Below are 22782 nucleotides of genomic sequence, written 5' to 3' on the forward strand. Positions count from 1 at the left end.
GGTCGCCAGGCGTACGGTGTTTCCTCCGACACATTGGTGCGGCTGGCTTCCGGGTTAAGTGGGCATTGTGTCAAGAAGCAGTGCGGCTTGGTTGGGTTCTCAAGGCTCTCAACCCTCTCCCGAGTCCGTACGGGAGTTGCAGTGATTTTTTTATTTTATTTTTTTGTTAAACAAAATATATTTCCTGAGCAATTGTATTAGTACAAAATGATATAATTTTAAAATGTTTGTTGGGCGTATAAAATAGCTCAGTATTTATATAATTTATTTTATACAGTCTTGTTTGCTCATCTTTATCAAGGATGTCAATCATTTTTGAGGTGACTCTATGTCACACCTCTATGTTCAATGCCTGACTGGGGGGTGGTGGACTCTGTAGGGGGGCATAGATGTACAGCACCTCCTAGGCTCCATCTTAAATATCAACACATGAATCAACACGTGTATACACTCAGATAGACACTAGGTCACTGTCCTTTACAGTCAAGGGAGGGTCCTACTACTTACAGTGTTTAGCACCCATCAAGATTGATTGACAGACACTCGGCACACATGTTCTTAGTGGAAACCTCCAGGCATGAAACACACATAAGTTCATCTTTCAGTGTTTGCTGTCTGTATTATTAAGCCGTCAGCGCAAAGGAGAACACGCACCCATCTGACTCCTCCTACCTTCCTGATGAGATAAATAAAAGCCATTCAATTGCAGCGTGTCAATTAGCCTGTTGTTGCTGTCAGGGATGACCTTTTCTTTATGGCCCTGGTCAGCACTGAGGCCTCTCATCTGTCTGACCGCTCGGTCCAGCCACAGCACCAATGACCAGCCACATCTCTGCAGGAGAGGAGGCCAAACCCGATTACAAACACTGATCGCCTGCAATCTAACCAGACAGGTTTACCCCCGGGTAGGGTTGGAATGGATACGGTAATATTGAGAGAGATGCAGAACAGACTGAGAAAGAGAGAGAGTAGGAGAAAAACAACACCAGACAAGACAACAACAATGTGATTTAATTGATTTGAATTGTGATTAAAATTAAATGGGCTCTGTACATTTGAAAAGGTTAAATTCAATTGAAGGTGGAAATCACAGCTGGCAATCACGGTCTGTCTAACAGCAGGCTTTTAATGAAGCACCCTGGTCCCCATCATTTATCTGGAGGTGTGTGTGTGTGTGTGTGTGTGTGTGTGTGTGTGTGTGTGTGTGTGTGTGTGTGTGTGTGTGTGTGTGTGTGTGTGTGTGTGTGTGTGTGTGTGTGTGTGTGTGTGTGTGTGTGTGTGTGTGTGTGTGTGTGTGTGTGTGTGTGTGTGTGTGTGTGTGTGTGTGTGTGTGTGTGTGTCTGTGTGAGAGAGATGGAGATAGAGAAATTGCATCTGGGTAGTATACACTCTTCATGCATCGTTCTAGGGCAACAGACATCATGTTGACAGTTATCAACTGACAAGTCACAGCTATGATGTAGACCTGTTACTTTTGTCATGACTTTCTTTTATGTATTGTATGTTGAAGTATAGGTTCCATTTCATTTAAGAAAACAATGAGGACCAATATGATCCAGTGACATTTAGACCTCTCCTAGATTCCAAATCCTTCATCTTCTGAATAATTATTTCCAGGCTGTGTTATGTTATCAATAACTCTTTACTGAATGAAACATATTAATACTGGATAACGTCATGATCTCCATCTATTGTTCATTGTCAGCTCCTGACTGCACTGCTCTGTAATGTCAACGAGGAGCGTTATTGGTCATATTGGTAAGTTCATCTTAAAAGTCCCAGATTTTCTAGTTAAATTAAATATTACAATCTAACTGCTATACATGTTGAGTTGAGTCAAAGATACTCTGTGGTTGAGTGAGTAAACCCTTTCTTCTCTAACAGATGTGTGGTTTTAACATGATAAAGTGTATGTAAATACCTCCATCTAGTGGTTAATTTAGAACTGCGCACCTGTTTTTTGTTCTGGCAGTGGACTATGGGAATATCCAATTGCATACTCTGTGCGTCCTCTTTTCTCTCTCCTCATCTCCTTCTCAAACCCATTGGATGAGAATGCCAGAGGTCCCGCCTCTCTGACCTTCTCCTCCAATGGGGTTTGAGAAGGAGGCAAGGAGAGAGGACTCGAGGAGTATTCATTTGCGATATTTTCTATGCCCGCAGTGACCATTGACCAATTAGGAGTCGGGGGTGGAGAATGGCGAGAACAACAATGAACAACATTTTAATCAATGGGTTAGTAACGCTCACATAACATTCAAGTGATGCTCCAGAACTTTTGTACAATTTCAGACAGTAGTTTTGAAAGTAGTCCTCACGTTTATGTACTAGAGTACTTCATCCAACTGTGTATTACGTCATCCATTTCGTATGATATGTTGTTGAATTTTTTTGTAATTCATACATTATGTTAGGAATCCAATTCGTACAATATGTTACAAATTTGTTCTGCTTAAGATCCCAGACTGCATCTTTAACTCAAAGTTGTGACATGGGATTTACACTAAACACCGATTGACATCTAGGCTTACTGTTAATGATGTAGAAGTCCTTTTGTTGACCTCTAGGCTTACTGTTAATGATGTAGAAGTCCCTTTGTTGACCTCTAGGCTTACTGTTAATGATGTAGAAGTCCTTTTGTTGACCTCTAGGCTTACTGTTAATGATGTAGAAGTCCCTTTGTTGACCTCTAGGCTTACTTTTAATGATGTAGAAGTCCTATTGTTGACCTCTAGGCTTACTGTTAATGATGTAGAAGTCCTTTTGTTGACCTCTAGGCCTACTGTTAATGATGTAGAAGCCCTTTTGTTGACCTCTAGGCTTACTGTTAATGATGTAGAAGTCCTTTTGTTGACCTCTAGGCTTACTGTTAATGATGTAGAAGTCCTATTGTTGACCTCTAGGCTTACTGTTAATGATGTAGAAGTCCTATTGTTGACGTCTAGGCTTACTGTTAATGATGTAGACGTCCTATTGTTGACCTCTAGGCTTACTGTTAATGATGTAGAAGTCCTATTGTTGACCTCTAGGCTTACCGTTACTGATGTAGTCTTATTGGGGGGAAATGCGCTTGACCACTTTGAATGGATTTGCTTGTAGACTTGTGTGTTCAGAACAGTTGTTTTTTAGCCTCACCTCATGGTGAACGTTGCTTGAAGTTTACTTCTCAGTTGGTAGTGTCAGTTGGTAGTGTCAGTTGGTAGTGTCAGTTGTATGACGTCCTTCCCAGAGTTTGTTTAATCTTGTTAAAGATAAAACAAGCCTTTGTTGTCTAAAAGCAATTGTTTGTTTTAGTATGGGCCTTTCTTTAGACATATCTGTCATGCACAGAATTCATTCAGGATTGCAAAGGTACTGTACTTTGTTATTTATCCAAAAGAGGGCGCTAGACGATGACACAGACAACTAATCAAGAGCTTTTGGGTCTGCCAAATCAAATGTAGAAAGGTGAGTAAAGGTGTAAATTGTGTCGAGAGTATGCTTTCGTGTGTGATCAATTATCTCCCACACATGGCTTTGCTGCTTGTTCAAAGCTTCTGTTTGCACTCTAACCATAAATTTACAGTGGCCTTGCTCTAACCCCCTGATCTGCACCACACAGCACACTTTCATAGCTCTGCTCTACCCTGAGGAAATGCTACACTAGGTCTATACAAGAGATTGTGTAGTGGAGAACTATGTCCAGCAGCTCCTTTGGTCAACTCACTTCCTGCTGTGAATGTCTGTACACAAGCTGACCCCTGTTTACAGGAACTTTTTCCCCATGACTGGGTCACTGTGAGTGGGAGAGTCTGTCCCTGGCTGCTTGGCTGCCTAGTGTTCACTGACGCCGCACTTACCGTACACCAGGGGTGTCAAAGTCATTCCATTGAGGGCCTAGTGTCTGCTGGTTTTTGTTTTTTCCTTTCAATTAAGTCCTAGACAACCAGGTGAGGGGAGTTCCTTACTAATTAGTGACCTCATCAATCAAGTACAAGGAAGGAGCGAAAAACCCGCAGACACTCGGCCCTCCGTGGAATGAGTTTGAAATGTGCCGTACACAGTGAGCAGTGGGCTGAAGCTGGGGTTGTGCCTAGGAGCTGGGGTTGTGCCTAGGAGCTGGGGTTGGAGCAGGGGCTGGGACTGGGGCTGTAGCAGGGCCTGGAGCAGGGGCTGGAGCAGGGGACACTCGGCCCTCCGTGGAATGAGTTTGAAATGTGCCGTACACAGTGAGCAGTGGGCTGAAGCTGGGGTTGTGCCTAGGAGCTGGGGTTGTGCCTAGGAGCTGGGGTTGGAGCAGGGGCTGGGACTGGGGCTGTAGCAGGGCCTGGAGCAGGGGCTGGAGCAGGGGCTGGGACTGGGGCTGGAGCAGGGCCTGGAGCAGGGGCTGGAGCAGGGGCTGGAGCAGGGGCTGGGACTGGGGCTGGAGCAGGGGCTGGGACTGGGGCTGGAGCAGGGGCTGGGACTGGGGCTGGAGCAGGGGCTGGAGCAGGGGCTGGGACTGGGGCTGGAGCAGGGGCTGGGACTTGGGCTGGAGCAGGGGCTGGGACTGGGGCTGGAGCAGGGATTGGGGTTGGAGCAGGGGCTGGGACTGGTACTGGGGCTGGAGCGGAGCTGGGGCTGGAGCAGGGACTGGGGCTGGAGCAGGGGCTGGGACTGGGGCTGGAGCAGCGGCTGGGACTGGGGCTGGAGCGGAGCTGGGGCTGGAGCAGGGACTGGGGCTGGAGCAGGGGCTGGGACTGGGGCTGGAGCAGTGGCTGGGACTGGGGCTGGAGCAGGGGCTGGGACTGTGGCTGGAGCAGGAGCTGGGACTGGGATTGGAGCAGCGGCTGGGGCTGGGACTGGGGTTGGAGCAGCGGCTGGGACTGGGGCTAGAGCAGGGGCTGGGACTGGGGCTGGAGCAGGGGCTGGGACTGTGGCTGGAGGAGGGGCTGGGACTGGGGCTGGAGCAGGAGCTGGGACTGGGATTGGAGCAGCGGCTGGGGCTGGGACTGGGGTTGGAGCAGCGGCTGGGACTGGGACTGGGGTTGGAGCAGCGGCTGGGACTGGGGTTGGAGCAGGGGCTGGGACTGGGGCTGGAGCAGGGGCTGGGACTGGGGCTGGAGCAGGGGCTGGAGCAGGGGCTGGGACTGGGGCTGGAGCAGGGGCTGGGACTGGGACTGGGGCTGGAGCAGGGGCTGGGACTGGGGCTGGAGCAGGGATTGGGGTTGGAGCAGGGGCTGGGACTGGTACTGGGGCTGGAGCGGAGCTGGGGCTGGAGCAGGGACTGGGGCTGGAGCAGGGGCTGGGACTGGGGCTGGAGCAGCGGCTGGGACTGGGGCTGGAGCGGAGCTGGGGCTGGAGCAGGGACTGGGGCTGGAGCAGGGGCTGGGACTGGGGCTGGAGCAGTGGCTGGGACTGGAGCAGGGGCTGGGACTGTGGCTGGAGCAGGAGCTGGGACTGGGATTGGAGCAGCGGCTGGGGCTGGGACTGGGGTTGGAGCAGCGGCTGGGACTGTGGCTGGAGCAGGAGCTGGGACTGGGATTGGAGCAGCGGCTGGGGCTGGGACTGGGGTTGGAGCAGCGGCTGGGACTGGGGCTAGAGCAGGGGCTGGAGCAGGGGCTGGGACTGTGGCTGGAGGAGGGGCTGGGACTGGGGCTGGAGCAGGAGCTGGGACTGGGATTGGAGCAGCGGCTGGGGCTGGGACTGGGGTTGGAGCAGCGGCTGGGACTGGGACTGGGGTTGGAGCAGCGGCTGGGACTGGGGTTGGAGCAGGGGCTGGGACTGGGGCTGGAGCAGGGGCTGGGACTGGGGCTGGAGCAGGGGCTGGAGCAGGGGCTGGGACTGGGGCTGGAGCAGGGGCTGGGACTGGGACTGGGGCTGGAGCAGGGGCTGGGACTGGGGCTGGAGCAGGGATTGGGGTTGGAGCAGGGGCTGGGACTGGTACTGGGGCTGGAGCGGAGCTGGGGCTGGAGCAGGGACTGGGGCTGGAGCAGGGGCTGGGACTGGGGCTGGAGCAGCGGCTGGGACTGGGGCTGGAGCGGAGCTGGGGCTGGAGCAGGGACTGGGGCTGGAGCAGGGGCTGGGACTGGGGCTGGAGCAGTGGCTGGGACTGGAGCAGGGGCTGGGACTGTGGCTGGAGCAGGAGCTGGGACTGGGATTGGAGCAGCGGCTGGGGCTGGGACTGGGGTTGGAGCAGCGGCTGGGACTGGGGCTAGAGCAGGGGCTGGAGCAGGGGCTGGGACTGTGGCTGGAGGAGGGGCTGGGACTGGGGCTGGAGCAGGAGCTGGGACTGGGATTGGAGCAGCGGCTGGGGCTGGGACTGGGGTTGGAGCAGCGGCTGGGACTGGGACTGGGGTTGGAGCAGCGGCTGGGACTGGGGTTGGAGCAGCGGCTGGGACTGGGATTGGAGCAGTGGCTGGGGCTGGGACTGGGATTGGAGCAGGGGCTGGGACTGGGGCTGGAGCAGCGGCTGGGGCTGGAGCAGGGGCTGGGACTGGGGTTGGAGCAGCGGCTGAGACTGGGGCTGGAGCAGGGGCTGGAGCAGCGGCTGGAACTGGGGCTGGAGCAGGGGCTGGAGCAGCGGCTGGAACTGGGGCTGGAGCGGGGCTGGAGCAGGGGCTGGGACTGGGGCTGGAGCAGGGGTTGGGACTGGGGTTGGAGCAGGGGCTGGAGCAGCGGCTGGGACTGGGGCTGGAGCAGCGGCTGGGACTGGGGCAGGAGCAGGGGCTGGGACTGTGGCTGGAGGAGGGGCTGGGACTGGGGCTGGGGCTTGGGGCTTGGGTTAGGGCTTGGCAGGCTGAGGCTAGGCAGTCCGGGGCAAAGCCTTATATGGCCTTTCACTGGCATCCCGGTGGCAATTACACTCCAAGACAGGCATGGTAAATGCAACGTAGGCGAGTAGTTAGGAAAAATCTCTCCTCTACTACGTCAAAGGCTTCTGTCAGTGGAGACTGGAGAGAGAGAGTCTGTGTGAAGAACTGGGAAATGTTTGATGGGGAGCTGGGGAGACACAGAGGTAACAATTAGTTTAGAGGGCTGGGTAATACTACTGAATGAATGAATTGTGAGTAACTAACTTGTTACCATACTGTTCCATGTAATAACTTTATTCCGTTCTGTAAAGTAAAGTGCTACCGAATGTTCTACAAAGGACCACCGCTTTCATTCTGTCACGCCCTGACCATAGTTTGCTTTGTATGTTTTATGTTTTGGTTGGTCAGGGTGTGATCTGAGTGGGCATTCTATGTTGTATGTCTGGTTTGTCTATTTCTATGTGTTTGGCCTGATATGGTTCTCAATCGGAGACAGGTGTTTTGCGTTGTCTCTGATTGGGAACCATATTTAGGTAGCCTGTTTTGTATTGTGGGTTGTGGGTTATTGTCTATATGTTAGTTGCTTGTGTCTGCACTGTTTATATAGCGTCACGTTCGTTTGTTGTTTTGTAAGTTTGTCAAGTGTTCTTCATTTCTTCTTTAATAAATAGAAGAATGTATTCACTTCACACTGCGCCTTGGTCCTCCTCTCTTTCTCCCGAAGACGATCGTGACAGAATAACCCACCATCAATGGACCAAGCAGCGTGAAATGGAGGAACATCGCTTTGTGGAGAAATTAACTTGGGAGGAGATTCTGGACGGTAAGGGACCCTGGACACAGGCTGGTGAATATCGCCGCCCAAAAGCTGAGCTGGAGGTAGCGAAGCGGAGAGGCGGCTGTATGAGGAGGCTGCACGTAAGCGCGGCTGGAAGCCAGAGAGGCAGCCCCAAAAATTTCTTGGGAGGGGGCACACGGGGAGTGTGGCTAAGCCAGGTAGGAGACCTGAGCCAACTCCCCGTGCTTACTGTGGAGAGAGAGCGACCGGGCAGGCACCGCGTTATGCAGAGATGCGCACGGTGTCCCCGGTGTGCAGGCATAGCCCGGTGCGGTACATAACAGCACCTCGTATCGGCCGGGCTAGATTGGGCATCAAGCCAGGTGCCATGAAACCGGCTCTACGCATCTGGTCACCAGTACGTCTCCTTGGGCCGGGGTACATGGCACCAGCCCTACGCATGGTGTCCCCGGTTCGCCAGCACAGCCCAGTGCGGGCTATTCCACCTCGCCGCACTGGCCTGGCTACGGGGAGCATTCAGACAGGTAGGGTTGGGCAGGCTCGGTGCTCGAGACCTGTAGTGCGCCTCCACGATCCGGTATATCCGGTGCCTTCTCCACGCACCAGTCCGCCTGTGACAGCCCCTCGCACCAGCCCAGTACCACCAGTGCCTACACCACGCACCAGGCTTCCTGTGCGTCTCCAGAGCCCTGTACGCCCTGTTTCTCCTCCCCGCACTCGCCCGGAGGTGCGTGTCCCCAGCCCAGTACCACCAGTGCCGGCACCACGCACCAGGCTTATAGTGCGTCTCGGCAGTCCAGTATGCCCTGTTCCTTCTCCCCGTACTCGCCTTGAGGTGCGTGTCCCCAGCCCGGTACCACCAGTTCCGGCACCACGCACCAGGCCTACAGTGCGCCTCGGCACGCCTGAGCTGCCCGTCTGTCCAGCGCCGCCTGAGCTGCCCGTCTGTCCAGCGCCGCCTGAGCTGCCCGTCTGTCCAGCGCCGCCTGAGCTGCCCGTCTGTCCAGCGCCGCCTGAGCTGCCCGTCTGTCCAGCGCCGCCTGAGCTGCCCGTCTTTCCAGCGCCGCCTGAGCTGCCCGTCTGTCCAGCGCCGCCTGAGCTGCCCGTCTGTCCTGAGCCGTTAGAGCCATCCGTCAGTCAGGAGCCGCCAGAGCCGCCCGCCAGTCAGGAGCCGCCCGCCAGTCGGAAGCCGCCAGAGCCGCCCGCCAGTCAGGAGCTGCCAGAGCCGCCTTTCAGTCGGAGCTGCCCGTCAGTCCGGAGTTGCCTCTCAGTCCTGAGCTACCCCTCAGTCCTGAGCTACCCCTCAGTCTTGAGCTACCCCTCAGTCCTGAGCTACCCCTCAGTCCGGAGCTGCCCCTCAGTCCGGAGCTGCCCGTCAGTCCGGAGCTGCCCGTCAGTCCGGAGCTGCCCCTCAGTCCTGAGCTACCCCTCAGTCCGGAGTTGCCCCTCAGTCCGGAGTTGCCCCTCAGTCCGGAGTTGCCCCTCAGTCCGGAGCTGCCCCTCAGTCCGGAGCTGCCCCTCAGTCCGAAGCTGCCCCTCAGTCCGGAGCTGCCCCTCAGTCCGAAGCTGCCCCTCAGTCCGGAGCTGCCCCTCAGTCCGGAGGTGCCCCTCCATCCAGTGGCGCCCTCTAGGATGGTCTTCAGTCCGGGACCCGCTGCAAGGGTCCCCGCTCCAGAGGCGCCACCAAAGCGGGTTATGACTATGGTGGAGTGGGGTCCACGTCCCGCGCCGGAGCCGCGTTGTCTCTGATTGGGAACCATATTTAGGTAGCCTGTTTTGTATTGTGGGTTGTGGGTTATTGTCATGTTATGTACGGAATTGAACTTAAAGACACAATGTACTGTGTATTGAACTGTTCTGCTTATAATTGTTACTGTTACTAGGCAGGCCAAAGTACGATATGTGACATTGCCAGCATTGCCTGGATTACGCAAGAAAGTCAGACTGTTTAATGTCCTAACACAGTCATTGAACTGTGAACCATAAACTGAAAACAGTCAGTTTTGGCTGTTGTGCAATAAGATAGAAGGGGGTAAATATGTAAACCCATGACACCCACTACATAATATAATAATAATAGTAGGTGCCATTTAGCAGATGTTTTTATTCAAAGTGACTTACACTATTCAGTGAGCACAAACATTTCCGTACAGGTGAGTCTTGAGTGACCCCAATAAGAATTGAACCCATAACCCTGGTATTGCAACTTGTAAGTGCCATGCTCTACCAACTGTGACACAGTTTTCTACAGAGGCCCCAGAAGTCCAAAGAGAGCAGAAGAGTAGAGCTCAAATGACTTAAAATAGGATGTTTAATGGGCCTCTGTAATTACAGGCTGCTGTAGGCCCTGTGATCTGTCTTCCTGGGGACTTCTGGTTTTCAGTGAAAGAGGGAAGGAAAGAGATTACGTTATTTAAGGTTAGTTCCCCTGATATCTTAAATAGATGCCATGAAACGCACAACTAAAATGGTCTGTTCTGGATTATGGGCAAAAAGGTATTAGTAGGCCATTTATATTTACAGGAGGCCAACATTCTCTTGCCTATAATTTACATTGTTACTTTAATGTCACAGTACCCTACATTTCACTTTAAATTTATGTCAAACAAAAAACAATGATTACAAAGTTAAACAAACCATACAACTCTATGCACAAGGCCTACTTTTATAAATTTCCCAAGAAAATTTTACAAAAACACATGTATTTGAAGAACAGTGCAGATGCAACGTTTGGTAATCATCATTGTTTTTTGTTTGACATACATTTTAAAGTGAAAAATTGGATTCTCAGCATCATTACCGTGGAATTGCCTGTAGGGTAAAGCTTACTACATTCAAGGTAGATTTAGAAAATAAAAGAGGACCTTAGCTAGGAGTGCCAAAGACATGAAAGCGCATGAGGTTTTTCTTCCAGCTGCAGTCTGTTACTGATGCTTTGGGTTGGGTCGTTGTGGTAAAGACGCTGTAAAGATTCTGTTGTAAAGATTCCGTTCATCTTCATTTTACTGTATACAGTAATTGTACTGTATAATTTTACTGTATAATTTTACTGTATTGTATTACAGCTATAAAGGCTAAAAGGAAAGCAGAATAATTTATATCGTAGGCCTATACAGTTTAGGAATACAGAGGATGTTGCTGTCTGTTCCTCAGGTCAAAGGCTGATATGACATCAGCATTATGTTGTTTGTAGGAATAGGAGGGGGAGAGTTGGGTAGTTCACTGTGTCATATTTTCCTCTGCTTATGCCAAACACAGGGGTTGTGTTACACACTTTCTCTCTCTCACTCCCTCTCTCGCTCTCTCGCTCACTCTCGCTTTCTCTCTCGTCTCTCTCCGTCTCGCTCTCTCTCTCACTCCCTCTCTCGTCTCTCTTTTATCTCTCTCTCTTTCGCTCTCTCTTTCTGTTGTCTCGTTCTCGCTCTCTCTTTTCTCTATTGTCTCGCTCTCTCTCTCTCTCAAACAAACAAACACGTGGTTTATTTGATTATTTTCCAAACTGCCACGTCTCAGAGTTGTGTGTGTGTTTTGGTAAAGACCCACATACACAGAGGACTGTTTGTCTGCCTGACTGTGTGTGTGTGTGTGTGTGTGTGTGTGTGTGTGTGTGTGTGTGTGTGTGTGTGTGTGTGTGTGTGTGTGTGTGTGTGTGTGTGTGTGTGTGTGTGTGTGTGTGTGAGTGTGAGTGTGAGAGTGTGAGAGTGAGAGTGTGAGTGTGAGTGTGAGTGTGAGTGTGAGTGTGAGTGTGTGAGTGTGAGTGTGAGTGTGAGTGTGAGTGTGAGTGTGAGTGTGAGTGTGAGTGTGAGTGTGAGTGTGAGTGTGAGTGTGAGTGTGAGTGTGAGTGTGAGTGTGAGTGTGAGTGTGTGTGTGTGTGTGTGTGAGTGTGTGTGTGTGTGTGTGTGTGAGTGTGTGAGTGTGTGAGTGTGTGTGAGTGTGTGTGAGTGTGAGTGTGAGTGTGAGTGTGAGTGTGAGTGTGAGTGTGTGTGTGTGTGTGTGTGTGTGTGTGTGTGTGTGTGTGTGTGTGTGTGTGTGTGTGAGTGTGAGTGTGTGTGTGAGAGAGAGAGAGGGTTCAGTGTGGAGTCAATTAACAACATATGGGTCTCCCTGCTTTTCTGCCTCTCTCTCAGTATATGACCACTGAGTATATGATATGAGTCAGTGGTGCTGACGACAGTGGGACACTGACTGTGTCTCAGAGTCCTCTCCTCCCCTGCCAGACTGAGTATCCCAGGCTACATGACAGGCAGCACCTCTTTTATTCACACAAGCAGCCCAGGAGGCCGGGCCTGGTTGGGGCCGGGGCTGGTAGAGGGGGCAGGGCCATGGTATGGTAATGTGCTCAGAGGAAGTGAGCGCATGGTAGTGGAATGCTGCTGAGATTAGTAGGACTGACTGACTGCCTGGGAGTTGAGCTGGCTGATCAAGGCTGGCAGGACAGCGCTAACCGCTAGCTGCTGAAAGCCTATCCGGAGATACTGAGGATTATTAGCGTCAGGGCCTAACCAGCGGATGAAAACATGCCCCATTTCACAGTGGTACCGGTGGAGGACAGCGCTACGTCCAACTATGACAGTCTGGAAGGAATTAACTGGGTGGACTACAGAGACACAGGACAGGGGGGACACCCTGGACATCTAGACACTGTCAGCTCTGATGGTGAGTCTCTCTCTCGCTCTTTCTCAGACAACAGACAACTGTTCCTCTCAACTCTTTACAAAGTAGAACAACATAGTTGTTTTGTTAACTAAGAAGTGCTTAGAAGAACAGACAGACAACTGAGATGTTTTCTATAGTGTGTTGTTATGAGTGTGACCTGAGGAGAAGTTGTGGGAATGCTTTACATTGTCCTGGGGGCTGGCTGGGACAGAACAGCTGGTTGTATGTTTACCATGGCAATCCTCCAACCTACCTGGCAGATTTACTTTTCTGGCAGACAGTTCTCCAGCCTATTTTTGACAGCTCAGGGACTTTTCTATGGGGTGTTATCGATTTCAGAGATTCAGGACAGATTACCCCATCATGAGCCCCCTCATGCCAAATATGTCTGTGGTGACAAAGGGAAAATAATTGGAAGGAGGAGGGGGTAGAGGGGGCGGAGATGCAGGGGGACCAGCCCTGCTTAGGCCTCAAGTGTTCCATCTGACAAAAGATGGAGCACTCTTTGTGCAAAGCGTTTATTTCTTTTCACACACAGGGGTTGAGCAGGCTGTTAAACCAGTGTGAAACAGCTTTTTCTTTCTCTCAGTTGATCTCGGCTGTATATCTAGCTCTAGTCCCTCTTTCAGTTTCTCAATTCGCTTCTGTATCAAGTACGAGAAAGTGGATAAACCACTCCTAGGTGGAGAGGAGAGGAGTTTGTAGCCAGGGGGCAGGATTATATGAGACTGCTGATATGCAAGGCTTACATGGAAACCGACCAGGCGTGAGTCTGCTGTATGAGGGAGAGAAAGGAGAGCTTTAATAAAAGGGAGCTGCCTCGTAATGAAGCACCCACACACAACCACAGGCTGGCCGGCCGGACACACAGACCTACGCCTGCCTGGCCTTCCATCCATTACTGCCAGGGTAATGAATACACCACCATCACAGGCTGGCCAGCCGGACACACAGACCTACCCCTGCCTGGCCTTCCATCCATTACTGCCAGGGTAATGAATACACCACCATCACAGGCTGGCCAGCCGGACACACAGACCTACGCCTGCCTGGCCTTCCATCCATTACTGCCAGTGTAATGAATACACCACCATCACAGGCTGGCCAGCCGGACACACAGACCTACCCCTGCCTGCCTGGCCTTCCATCCATTACTGCCAGGGTAATGAATACACCACCATCACAGGCTGGCCAGCCGGACACACAGACCTACGCCTGCCTGGCCTTCCATCCATTACTGCCAGGGTAATGAATACACCACCATCACAGGCTGGCCAGCCGGACACACAGACCTACGCCTGCCTGGCCTTCCATCCATTACTGCCAGGGTAATGAATACACCACCATCACAGGCTGGCCAGCCGGACACACAGACCTACGCCTGCCTGGCCTTCCATCCATTACTGCCAGGGTAATGAATACACCACCATCACAGGGTGGCCAGCCGGACACACAGACCTACGCCTGCCTGCCTGACCTTCCATCCATTACTGCCAGGGTAATGAATACACCACAACCACAGGGTGGCCAGCCGGACACACAGACCTACGCCTGCCTGGCCTTCCATCCATTACTGCCAGGGTAATGAATACACCACCATCACAGGGCGTGTACATAGTACTGAGTTATAGAGGAAGTGGGTGCTCAATGTTCTGGCCTGGGATGAATTACTATTGTTTCCAAGATAGTTACTATTGGTTGCGCAGTTTTATCTCTCCTGTGGAAAATGCGCAGGCAGGGAGAATGGGTGGGTAGGGAGAATGCGCTGGTAGGGAGAATGCACGGGTAGGGAGAATGCGTGGACAGGGAGAATGCGTGGACAGGGAGAATGCGCGGGTAGGGAGAATGCGCGGGCAGGGAGAATGCGGGGGCAGGGAGAATGCGCGGGCAGGGAGTATGCGCGGGCAGGGAGTATGCGCGGGCAGGGAGAATGCGCGGGCAGGGAGAATGCGCGGGCAGGGAGAATGCGCGGGCAGGGAGAATGCGCGGGCAGGGAGAATGCGGGGGCAGGGAGAATGCGCGGGTAGGGAGAATGCGCGGGCAGGGAGAATGCGCGGGCAGGGAGAATGCGGGGGCAGGGAGAATGCGCGGGCAGGGAGTATGCGCGGGCAGGGAGTATGCGCGGGCAGGGAGTATGCGCGGGCAGGGAGAATGCGCGGGCAGGGAGAATGCGCGGGTAGGGAGAATGCGCGGGCAGGGAGAATGCGCAGAATGCGCGGGCAGGGAGAATGCGCGGACAGGGAGAATGCGTCTGTATACGTTTGTGGTGCACGTCTTTGTGACTGTGTCCCTGCATGTGGCGGGAACCTGTGCAGTAGAGATATTTTCCACTAGACCACAGGACTGATATCATCATCATAATCTCAAACACCCCGGAATTATGGGACATCTTTGCCTAAAGTCTCCTCTATATTCCTGGAATGTATGGAATTCATTCATGGCTTGTTTTGTTGGATTTTGGCCCGGGAACAAACTGAAATACAAAGTGAAACAAAGCAAATCTAGTGTTCACAATCTAGTGCTCACAATCTAGTGTTCACAATCTAGTGTTCACAGGCAACCTCAATTTAACCCAGTTTGCAAAAACACAGCTGTTATGTGTTATCACTGGCAGTTCATGTTTTGCCCATAAGAGGGGCTCCTGAATTAATAAAACAGCTGATGGTATGAAAGGACCTGGAATGGTTTTCCAAGCCTGTTGAGCTCTCTTTCTGCACATGCTTGTTTTGAGATGACTGGGAACTCTTACCTTCTTCTTCCTCTTAATCTCTCTCTCTGTCTTTCTCTCTCAGGCAGTGGGGGTTTCCAGAGAGAGATAGAGAGAGAGAGCTATGTCACCATTTCCTACTGACAGGAAGAATAACATCTAGGAAGTGAGATGGAAACAGATGACTAGGAAGGAGTAAAAATGTATATTATTATCTTGGGTGGAGTGTTGCATATGTGTTTGTAGGAAAAGGAGGAGTGGGAGGTGAGGTGAAGTGAGGCAGGAGATTGTTGAAGTAAAGGAGGCTATAATAGATGGTGTGATGGAGGGAGGAGGTGTGTGGGTCTGGTATGGTTGGGTAGAGAGGGTGGAGGAGAGGAGGGAGACAGCCACAGTCACAGTCACAGTGCTAACTCTGTTCCAGGCTAATCGCCCTGCTCTCTCCAGAGCTGGTCTGGACTGGACTACACACTGTGGCCATTGTACCAGAGAAGCCTTCCACTAGAGTGATAGCTAGCTAGGCATCAGTCAGTTCTAGTCAGTCAGCCAGTCAGTTTATCCACTGTGCAATATCTGGCAAGGCCGCATTTGCGTATGACCGAATTAGTTGTGAGAATTTGTGTGTGTGAAATAGTGTGTTTGAGTGAATGTGTGTGAGAGTGTATGTCTGAGTGAATGTCTGCATCAGCATTATCATCATGTCCTACAGTATTGTTGCCTTGCTGTAATCTAATCCACTATTAAAGGAATCTTTAGTTTTGTTTTCTATACAGAAAACAGTTGGCCTCATACTGAACTGTACAGTACAGAACAGAACAGTAGATTACGTAGGGGGAGAATCATTGTTTTCCTTCCTGGGTCTTCCCAGCCTGTCTTCAGGAGAACAGTGTCCATTCCTGTCATTCTGTCCCACATGCTTCATAGATAGGCTTAACCTCATAGAGATAAACACCCACCCTGCAGACAGCTGATTCTGTTTGTGTGGACTGAGGGATGACCGCTGGACTGCTAATTTGAACCCTGAGACCAGTGACAGATAAAGAGTCAGTCAGAAGAATTGATCATGAAGGGAAGCTGAAGGGTAAAGGATGGCTTGGAGACCTGTGTCAGTTACTGATTTGTAGTAGAATAAGGATAGCTAGTTGGCTGTGTTGATGAGGGGGCCTTTCCACTATACATTTCTTCTATACATTCATGTTACATGACAATATTTTCTCACAACCGTTTCTTTCTGTAAATCTGTAGGCAATTCTTTACTTCCTATCACATCAATGCTTCCTTTGATAGAAGTGGTGACTAAGCTCCTATATTTAGAACTGTTAAACATATGATTTTAGACTGAGAAAACCACATACAAATAATGCACTATAGAGTGTTCATGGGTGTACTCTGCTCTGCTGTCCCAAGTGGCTTACACATTACCCTGTGTTCCCCATAGGGCTCTGGTCAAAGTAGTGTACTATTATAGGGATAGGGTACCATTTTAGGACACAACCCCACTAGCTACAGCTATAGTTGTCTCCCTGAGAGGCTATAGCATAGCACTGCTTGTAGGGTTAGCTGTATTATTCTACTGGAGCCCCTGGGGTTAGAGCTATAAGAGACATGTAACAACAACACTGGGCTGTTTTAAAGTGGGAGTTGGCAGTCCTTTATGTAGGGATGACTATGTTTTCCACAGCCTCTAGCTTGCCCGGTAACAATGAATCCCCTCTCTCCTGATTGGGCTGCTACAGTGTATTAGCTTCTGTTGAAAGACAAACAGTCCTCAAAGTCTGTGTCCCAAATGACACCTTATCCCCTATATAATGAACCCTTTGGGCCCTGATCAAAGGTAGTGCACTATACAGGGAATAGGATGCAATTTGGGACTAACCCTAAGTCTTCAGCAGAGTGTCACTGTATGTATAATAGCTTGACTTGAGGAATTAACCGCATGCACAAAAACAACACACCTACCTAACACAACTCTCTGAAGAAAGTCATGACCTGATGTGCAATTATGTTGTATCTATTTGTCACTTTGCCTTGTTACACCTGTATCCAAAGAATGTTCACCTGTTGCTGTTTCTGTCTGCCCTGTTTCTGAATCCACCATTTCTGTCAATTTGATTTTCCAGTTGGTGGCGCCCCTCCTCTGTACAGATGTAGGATCTTAATTTGATCACTCTTTTGTTGCTTAGAATTTTCCTGCACAGCAGGAAATACTAACTTGTAGTTTATTTGAGTTTTAAAAAGGCTTCTAAAGTTTGTAATTTCCACTTTGAAATTTGCCCTAAAGAAAAAGGTATCAACCCCTACAAGAATGTTCATGAATTATAATCCACGTAATAATTCACATTTCCTGTTGCTGCAGGATTCTTTTTCTGCTGTAGCTGGTGAAAATTAAGATCCTACATCTGTACTGTACAGCGCTCCTCTGCCCCTCACTGTTGTGCTGTAATCGCCCTCTACTAACCCTAACCATAACCTACTCTAATCCTAACCACCCTCCTTCTACGCCATTCTCCGTCATTAGCGCATATCACAGCTAGCACACAGCGCCTCAGCACAGCGGGCTAGCATTCCTCTGCTCTACTGGGCAGCTGCTGTTGTTCATGAAAAACACCACTATAGTTAATGACGGTATATTGTTGTGGCAGAAAACACTGTTTTTTTTCCAGGAAAAAAAGGGATGAGGGTAGATAATAACAACAAAATGGAACAGTCCATTTAAATAACATTCTCCTAGGTAGCTCAATATGTTCTTAAAAACTTGGAAGAAAAATAAACTGACATGAAAAATACTTCAGTCATTCAGAATTCTGAAGAATATTACTAGTGAATTTGGATATAGTTGTCTTTATTTTTTAGATGACAGTAATTGAACAATTTATGTATATATCAAAAATATCCACAATCTCACTTCAGTCCTCAATCAGAATATATCTTCATCTCCATAGCCGATTACAAAGGGAATCCCAGACGAGAGCTGCCCAGTGACACGAGCCTACCAGACGAGCTAAATGCCTTTTATGCTCGCTTCGAGGCAAGGAACACTGAAGCATGCACGAGAGCACCAGCTGTTCTGGATGACTGTGTGATAATGCTCTCGGTAGCCGATGTGAACAAAACCTTTAAACAGGTCAACATTCACAAGGCCGTGGGGCCAGACGGATTACCAGGACGTGTACTCAAAGCATGCACGGACCAACTGGCAAGTGTCTTCACTGACATTTTCAACCTCTCCCTGACTGAGTCTGTAATACCACCATGTTTCAAGCAGACCACCATAGTCCCTGTGCCCAAGGAAGCGAAGATAACCTGCCTAAATGATTACCGCCCCGTGGCACTTACGTCGGTAGCCATGAAGTGCTTTGAAAGGCTGGTCATGGCTCACATCAACAGCATCCTCCCTGACATCCTAGACCCACTCCAATTCGCATACCGCTCCAACAGATCCCCAGGTGACGCAATCTCAATCGTACTCCACACTGCCCTTTCTCACCTGGACAAAAGGAACACCTATGTGAGAATGCTGTTCATTGACTACAGCTCAGCGTTCAACACCATAGTGCCCACGAAGCTCATCACTAATCTAAGGACTCTGGGTCTAAACACCTCCCTCTGCAACTGGATCCTGGACTTCCTGACGGGCCGCCCCCAGGTGGTAAGAGTAGGCAACAACACGTCTGCCACACTGATCCTTAACACTGGGGCCCCTCAGGGGTGTCTACTTAGTCCCCTCCTGTATTCCCTGTTCACCCACGACTACGTGGCCAAACACGACTCCAACACCATCATTAAGTTTGCTGACAACACAACAGTGGTAGGCCTGATCACCGACAATGATGAGACGGCCTATAGAGAGGAGGTCAGAAAACTGGCAGTGTGGTGCCAGGACAACAACCTCAACCGCAATGTGAGCAAGACAAAGGAGCTGATCGTGGACTACAGGAAAAGGCGTGCCGAACAGGCTGTAGTGGAGCGGGTGAGAGTTTCAAGTTCCTTGGTGTCCACATCACCAACGAACTATCATGGTCCAAACACACCAAGACAGTTGTGAAGAGGGCAGGACAACACCTTTTCCCCCTCAGGAGACTGAAAAGATTTGGCATGGGTCCCCAGCTCCACCTATACAATAGGCGGCGTCTGAGGAAAGCCCATAAAATTGTCAGAGACTCCAGTCAACCAAGTTTTAGACTGTTTTCTCTGCTACCGCACGGCAAGCGGTACCGGAGCGCCAAGTCTAGGACCAAAAGGCTCCTCAACAGCTTCTACCCCCAAGCCATAAGACTGCTGAACAATTCATAAAATCACCACGGGACAATTTACATTGACCCCCCACCCTCCCTTTTGTACACTGCTGCTACTCGCTGATTATTATCTATGCATAGTCACTTCACCCCCACCTACATGTACAAATTACCTCAACTAACCTGTACCCCCGCACACTGACTCGGTACTGGTGCCCCCTGTATATAACCTCATTATTCTTATTGTGTTACTTTTTAGTATTACTTTTTATTTTAGTCTACTTGGTAAATATTTTCTTAACTTTTCTTGAACTGCACTGTTGGTTAAGGGTTTGTCAGTTAGCATTTCATGGTAAAGTCTACACTTGTTGTATTCGGCGCATGTGACAAATAAAGTTTGATTTGATGTGATTTGAGAGAAAGAGTGGCCTATAGCGTACTTGAAAGAGCTACAGAGACTGGATGGCTGTGCTTTGAAATGTATAACCAACCCGCTGATAAGCATGTGCAACTTTTAGTTTTAAAATGAATCTCAACTTCATTTCCCCATTAGTGGTAAGGAAACAGTTCATCTGATTAAGTTCATCTGATAAACAATATATCAAACAGAACTGGATCCACAAATTCTTCTTCCTCTTCTTTTCTCCAGTGTCATTAAACACAATCTAACATCTTATCAGTCAGTCATTGTTGTTTGTATGATTATTAACACGGTCCAGACAGTGACTAAGTAGACACATTTCTAACTATGAAATATGAAGTATATATTCACAATGACTTAGTTGAGCACTTTACCGTCCTTTATAAATGTGTAAGGACAAGTCAAATCAAAGTTTATTGGTCACATGTGCCGAATACAGCAGGTGTAGACTATAGGTGTAGACAAATATTTTGTAAATAGAAAAGGAAGTAGTAACACAATCAAAACAATAACGAGGCTGTATACAAGCAGATCATGGATCAGTTCAAATGAGCTAGACAAACTAACACCAAGTTATCATACAATACACACTATTACAGTATCAAATCAAATGTAAGTTAACTGCCTAAGGCTCTGGTATAGTTGTGTAGCCACCTTAGTGTTGGTTGGTACAGTAGCAGACTAGCAGCATCTCTGTTGTGGACCCTGCTGTCCGTTGAGAGTCTAACCAGTGTTGACAGCTACTGTAGCTAGCTGACTAGTGTTCTTACACACACCCAAATGCTCACTCACATACACACACTCACGTTTAGGCATTCTATCTCGCGTGCATTTTAATCTGTGCTTGCATGCACGCGCACACAGTCTTGTTTTCGTGAATTTTCAGGGACTATTTTATTCCCATTCAAAATCCTATTAACTCTTACCCTTAACCTAACCCTAACCCTAACCTTTACCCCTAAACCTAACCCTTAAGCCTAAAATTGCATTTGAACATTTTTTTTATCTTGTTTTCCTACCTTGTCAGAACATTCTGGGGAGTTGTCAGAACATTGTGATCCTGATAATGTAGGAAAACATGTACACTTTCTCTCTCACACACACACATTGCCTTTGAACAGCACTAATCAGAATAGCATCTCTGCCAGCTAACCACACGAGGTAGAGCCATAGAGAGGTCTAAGCTGCATGACTTCTCCGCTGCTTAATAAAGTCTTAAATGTTCATTTAAGGAGAAGTTTAGCAAAGAGGCTTTCATACCGAATGAGCTAATAGGGTGACAAAGTGTTTTTCATGGATAAGCAGCTTTGGTGATTGCTGACATGTTGAAGTTTTCTTGCTTTCTTTTGCATTATTGGTTATATAAATGGTTAGCCACTGAAAAGTCACAACTCCAGAGTCTAGAGCCCAGATTCAACCTTATTAAGAAGAAATGCCATTTTTTCCTTAAGTTATACTTAATGTCTATTCCTCAATAAAGTTATTGGAAATGTTCTCAAGTTTCTTCCTAAGAAGAAAGTTGCGAAGAAATTTCATTCTTGAAAATAATGTTCTTGGATTTCTTCTTGGAAACATTTTTCATTCCAAGATACCTAAACCCTTGTCTTAAATTTAGGGCAGTGAGAGATTAAGCTAATGAAAGCAATTGAGAATGTTTAATTAATTTACAAACTTCATATGAAACTCTCAGTATTGGTTGTTTTCAACCGAAGAACATGTTTTAGAACAGTAATCTCAGTTTGAAATATGCTAGGAGGATTGTCATTACTAGCTAGATTGGTTGCCTAGTGGCAATCATCTTAAGAAGATTGTTAAGAAGTTTGCAAGAAGATATTTGGGAAGTCTGTAAGAAAAAAATGAAATCTTGAGATATTGTTAAGGAATTGCTCTTACGAATTGTCTTATGAACTTTTTTTCTTTATTAAGAAGCTTCTTAAGTTTTTGTGTTAGAAGTGTTCTGTGAATCTGGGTCCAGAACATCTATCGGGTTCTTTTGATGCTGACGCTCACTGTGCCTTTCTTAGAGATGAGAAGATTCTGACCGTTGTCTGGGACCAACAAGGTTGCATGGGTGTGGACACTGGTTCTGTGTCAGTCAGACTCTAGTCATGGGTATAGTTCTGTGTCAGTCAGACTCTAGTCATGGGAATAGTTCTGTGTCAGGCAGACTAGTCTGGGTATAGTTCTGTGTCAGTCAGACTCTAGTCTAGGATAAAGTTCTGTGTCAGTCAGACTCTAGACTAGGATATAGTTCTGTGTCAATCAGACTCCAGTCTAGGGTATAGTTCTGTGTCAGGCAGACTCTAGTCTATGGTATAGTTCTGTGTCAGTCAGACTAGTCTAGGGTATAGTTCTGTGTCAGTCAGACTCTAGTCTATGGTATAGTTCTGTGTCAGTCAGACTCTATACTAGGGTATAGTTCTGTGTCAGGCAGACTCTAGTCTATGGTATAGTTCTCTGTCAGTTAGACTCTAGTCTAGGTTATAGTTCTGTGTCAGTCAGACTCTAGTCTATGGTATAGTTCTGTGTCAGTCAGACACTAGACTAGGGTATAGTTCTGTGTCAGGCAGACTCTAGTCTATGGTATAGTTCTGTGTCAGTTAGACTCTAGTCTAAGGTATAGTTCTGTGTCAGGCAGACTCTAGTCTATGGTATAGTTCTGTGCCAGTTAGACTCTAGTCTAGGGTATAGTTCTGTGTCAGTCAGACTCTAGTCTAGGGTATAGTTCTGTGTCAGTCAGACTCTAGTCTATGGTATAGTTCTGTGTCAGTCATACTCTAGTCTAGGGTATAGTTCTGTGTCAGTCAGACTCTAGTCTAGGGTATAGTTCTGTGTCAGTCATACTCTAGTCTAGGGTATAGTTCTGTGTCAGTCAGACTCTAGTCTAGGGTATAGTTCTGTGTCAGTCATACTCTAGTCTAGGGTATAGTTCTGTGTCAGGCAGACTATTCTGGATATAGTTCTGTGTCAGTCAGACTCTAGTCTATGGTATAGTTCTGTGTCAGTCATACTCTAGTCTAAGGTATAGTTCTGTGTCAGTCATACTCTAGTCTATGGTATAGTTCTGTGTCAGTCAGACTAGTCTAGAGTATAGTTCTGTGTCAGTCAGACTCTAGACTAGGGTATAGTTCTGTGTCAGTCAGACTCTAGTCTAGCGGATAGTTCTGTGTCAGTCAGACTCTAGTCTAGGG

General features: G+C 48.9%; 1 protein-coding gene across 2 annotated transcripts in view; it reads left to right on the forward strand.

Annotated features, from left to right (window-relative positions):
• Positions 1–2214: 2214 nt before the first annotated feature.
• LOC129854478 (solute carrier family 12 member 4-like) overlaps positions 2215–22782 on the forward strand; it is a 53193-nt gene continuing 32625 nt past the window's right edge. The window contains exon 1 of one of the 2 annotated variants that reach the window (XM_055921560.1): positions 2215–2235. In XM_055921560.1, the coding sequence (XP_055777535.1) occupies positions 2232–2235 (4 nt within the window). In that variant the 5' untranslated portion in view covers positions 2215–2231. Of the gene's footprint in view, positions 2236–11779; positions 12229–22782 lie in introns of those variants that run through there. The other variant, XM_055921558.1, reaches the window with a different exon arrangement.

The sequence above is a fragment of the Salvelinus fontinalis genome, chromosome 4 (assembly GCF_029448725.1).
Source record: "Salvelinus fontinalis isolate EN_2023a chromosome 4, ASM2944872v1, whole genome shotgun sequence".
NCBI classification, from domain to species: Eukaryota; Metazoa; Chordata; class Actinopteri; order Salmoniformes; family Salmonidae; genus Salvelinus; species Salvelinus fontinalis.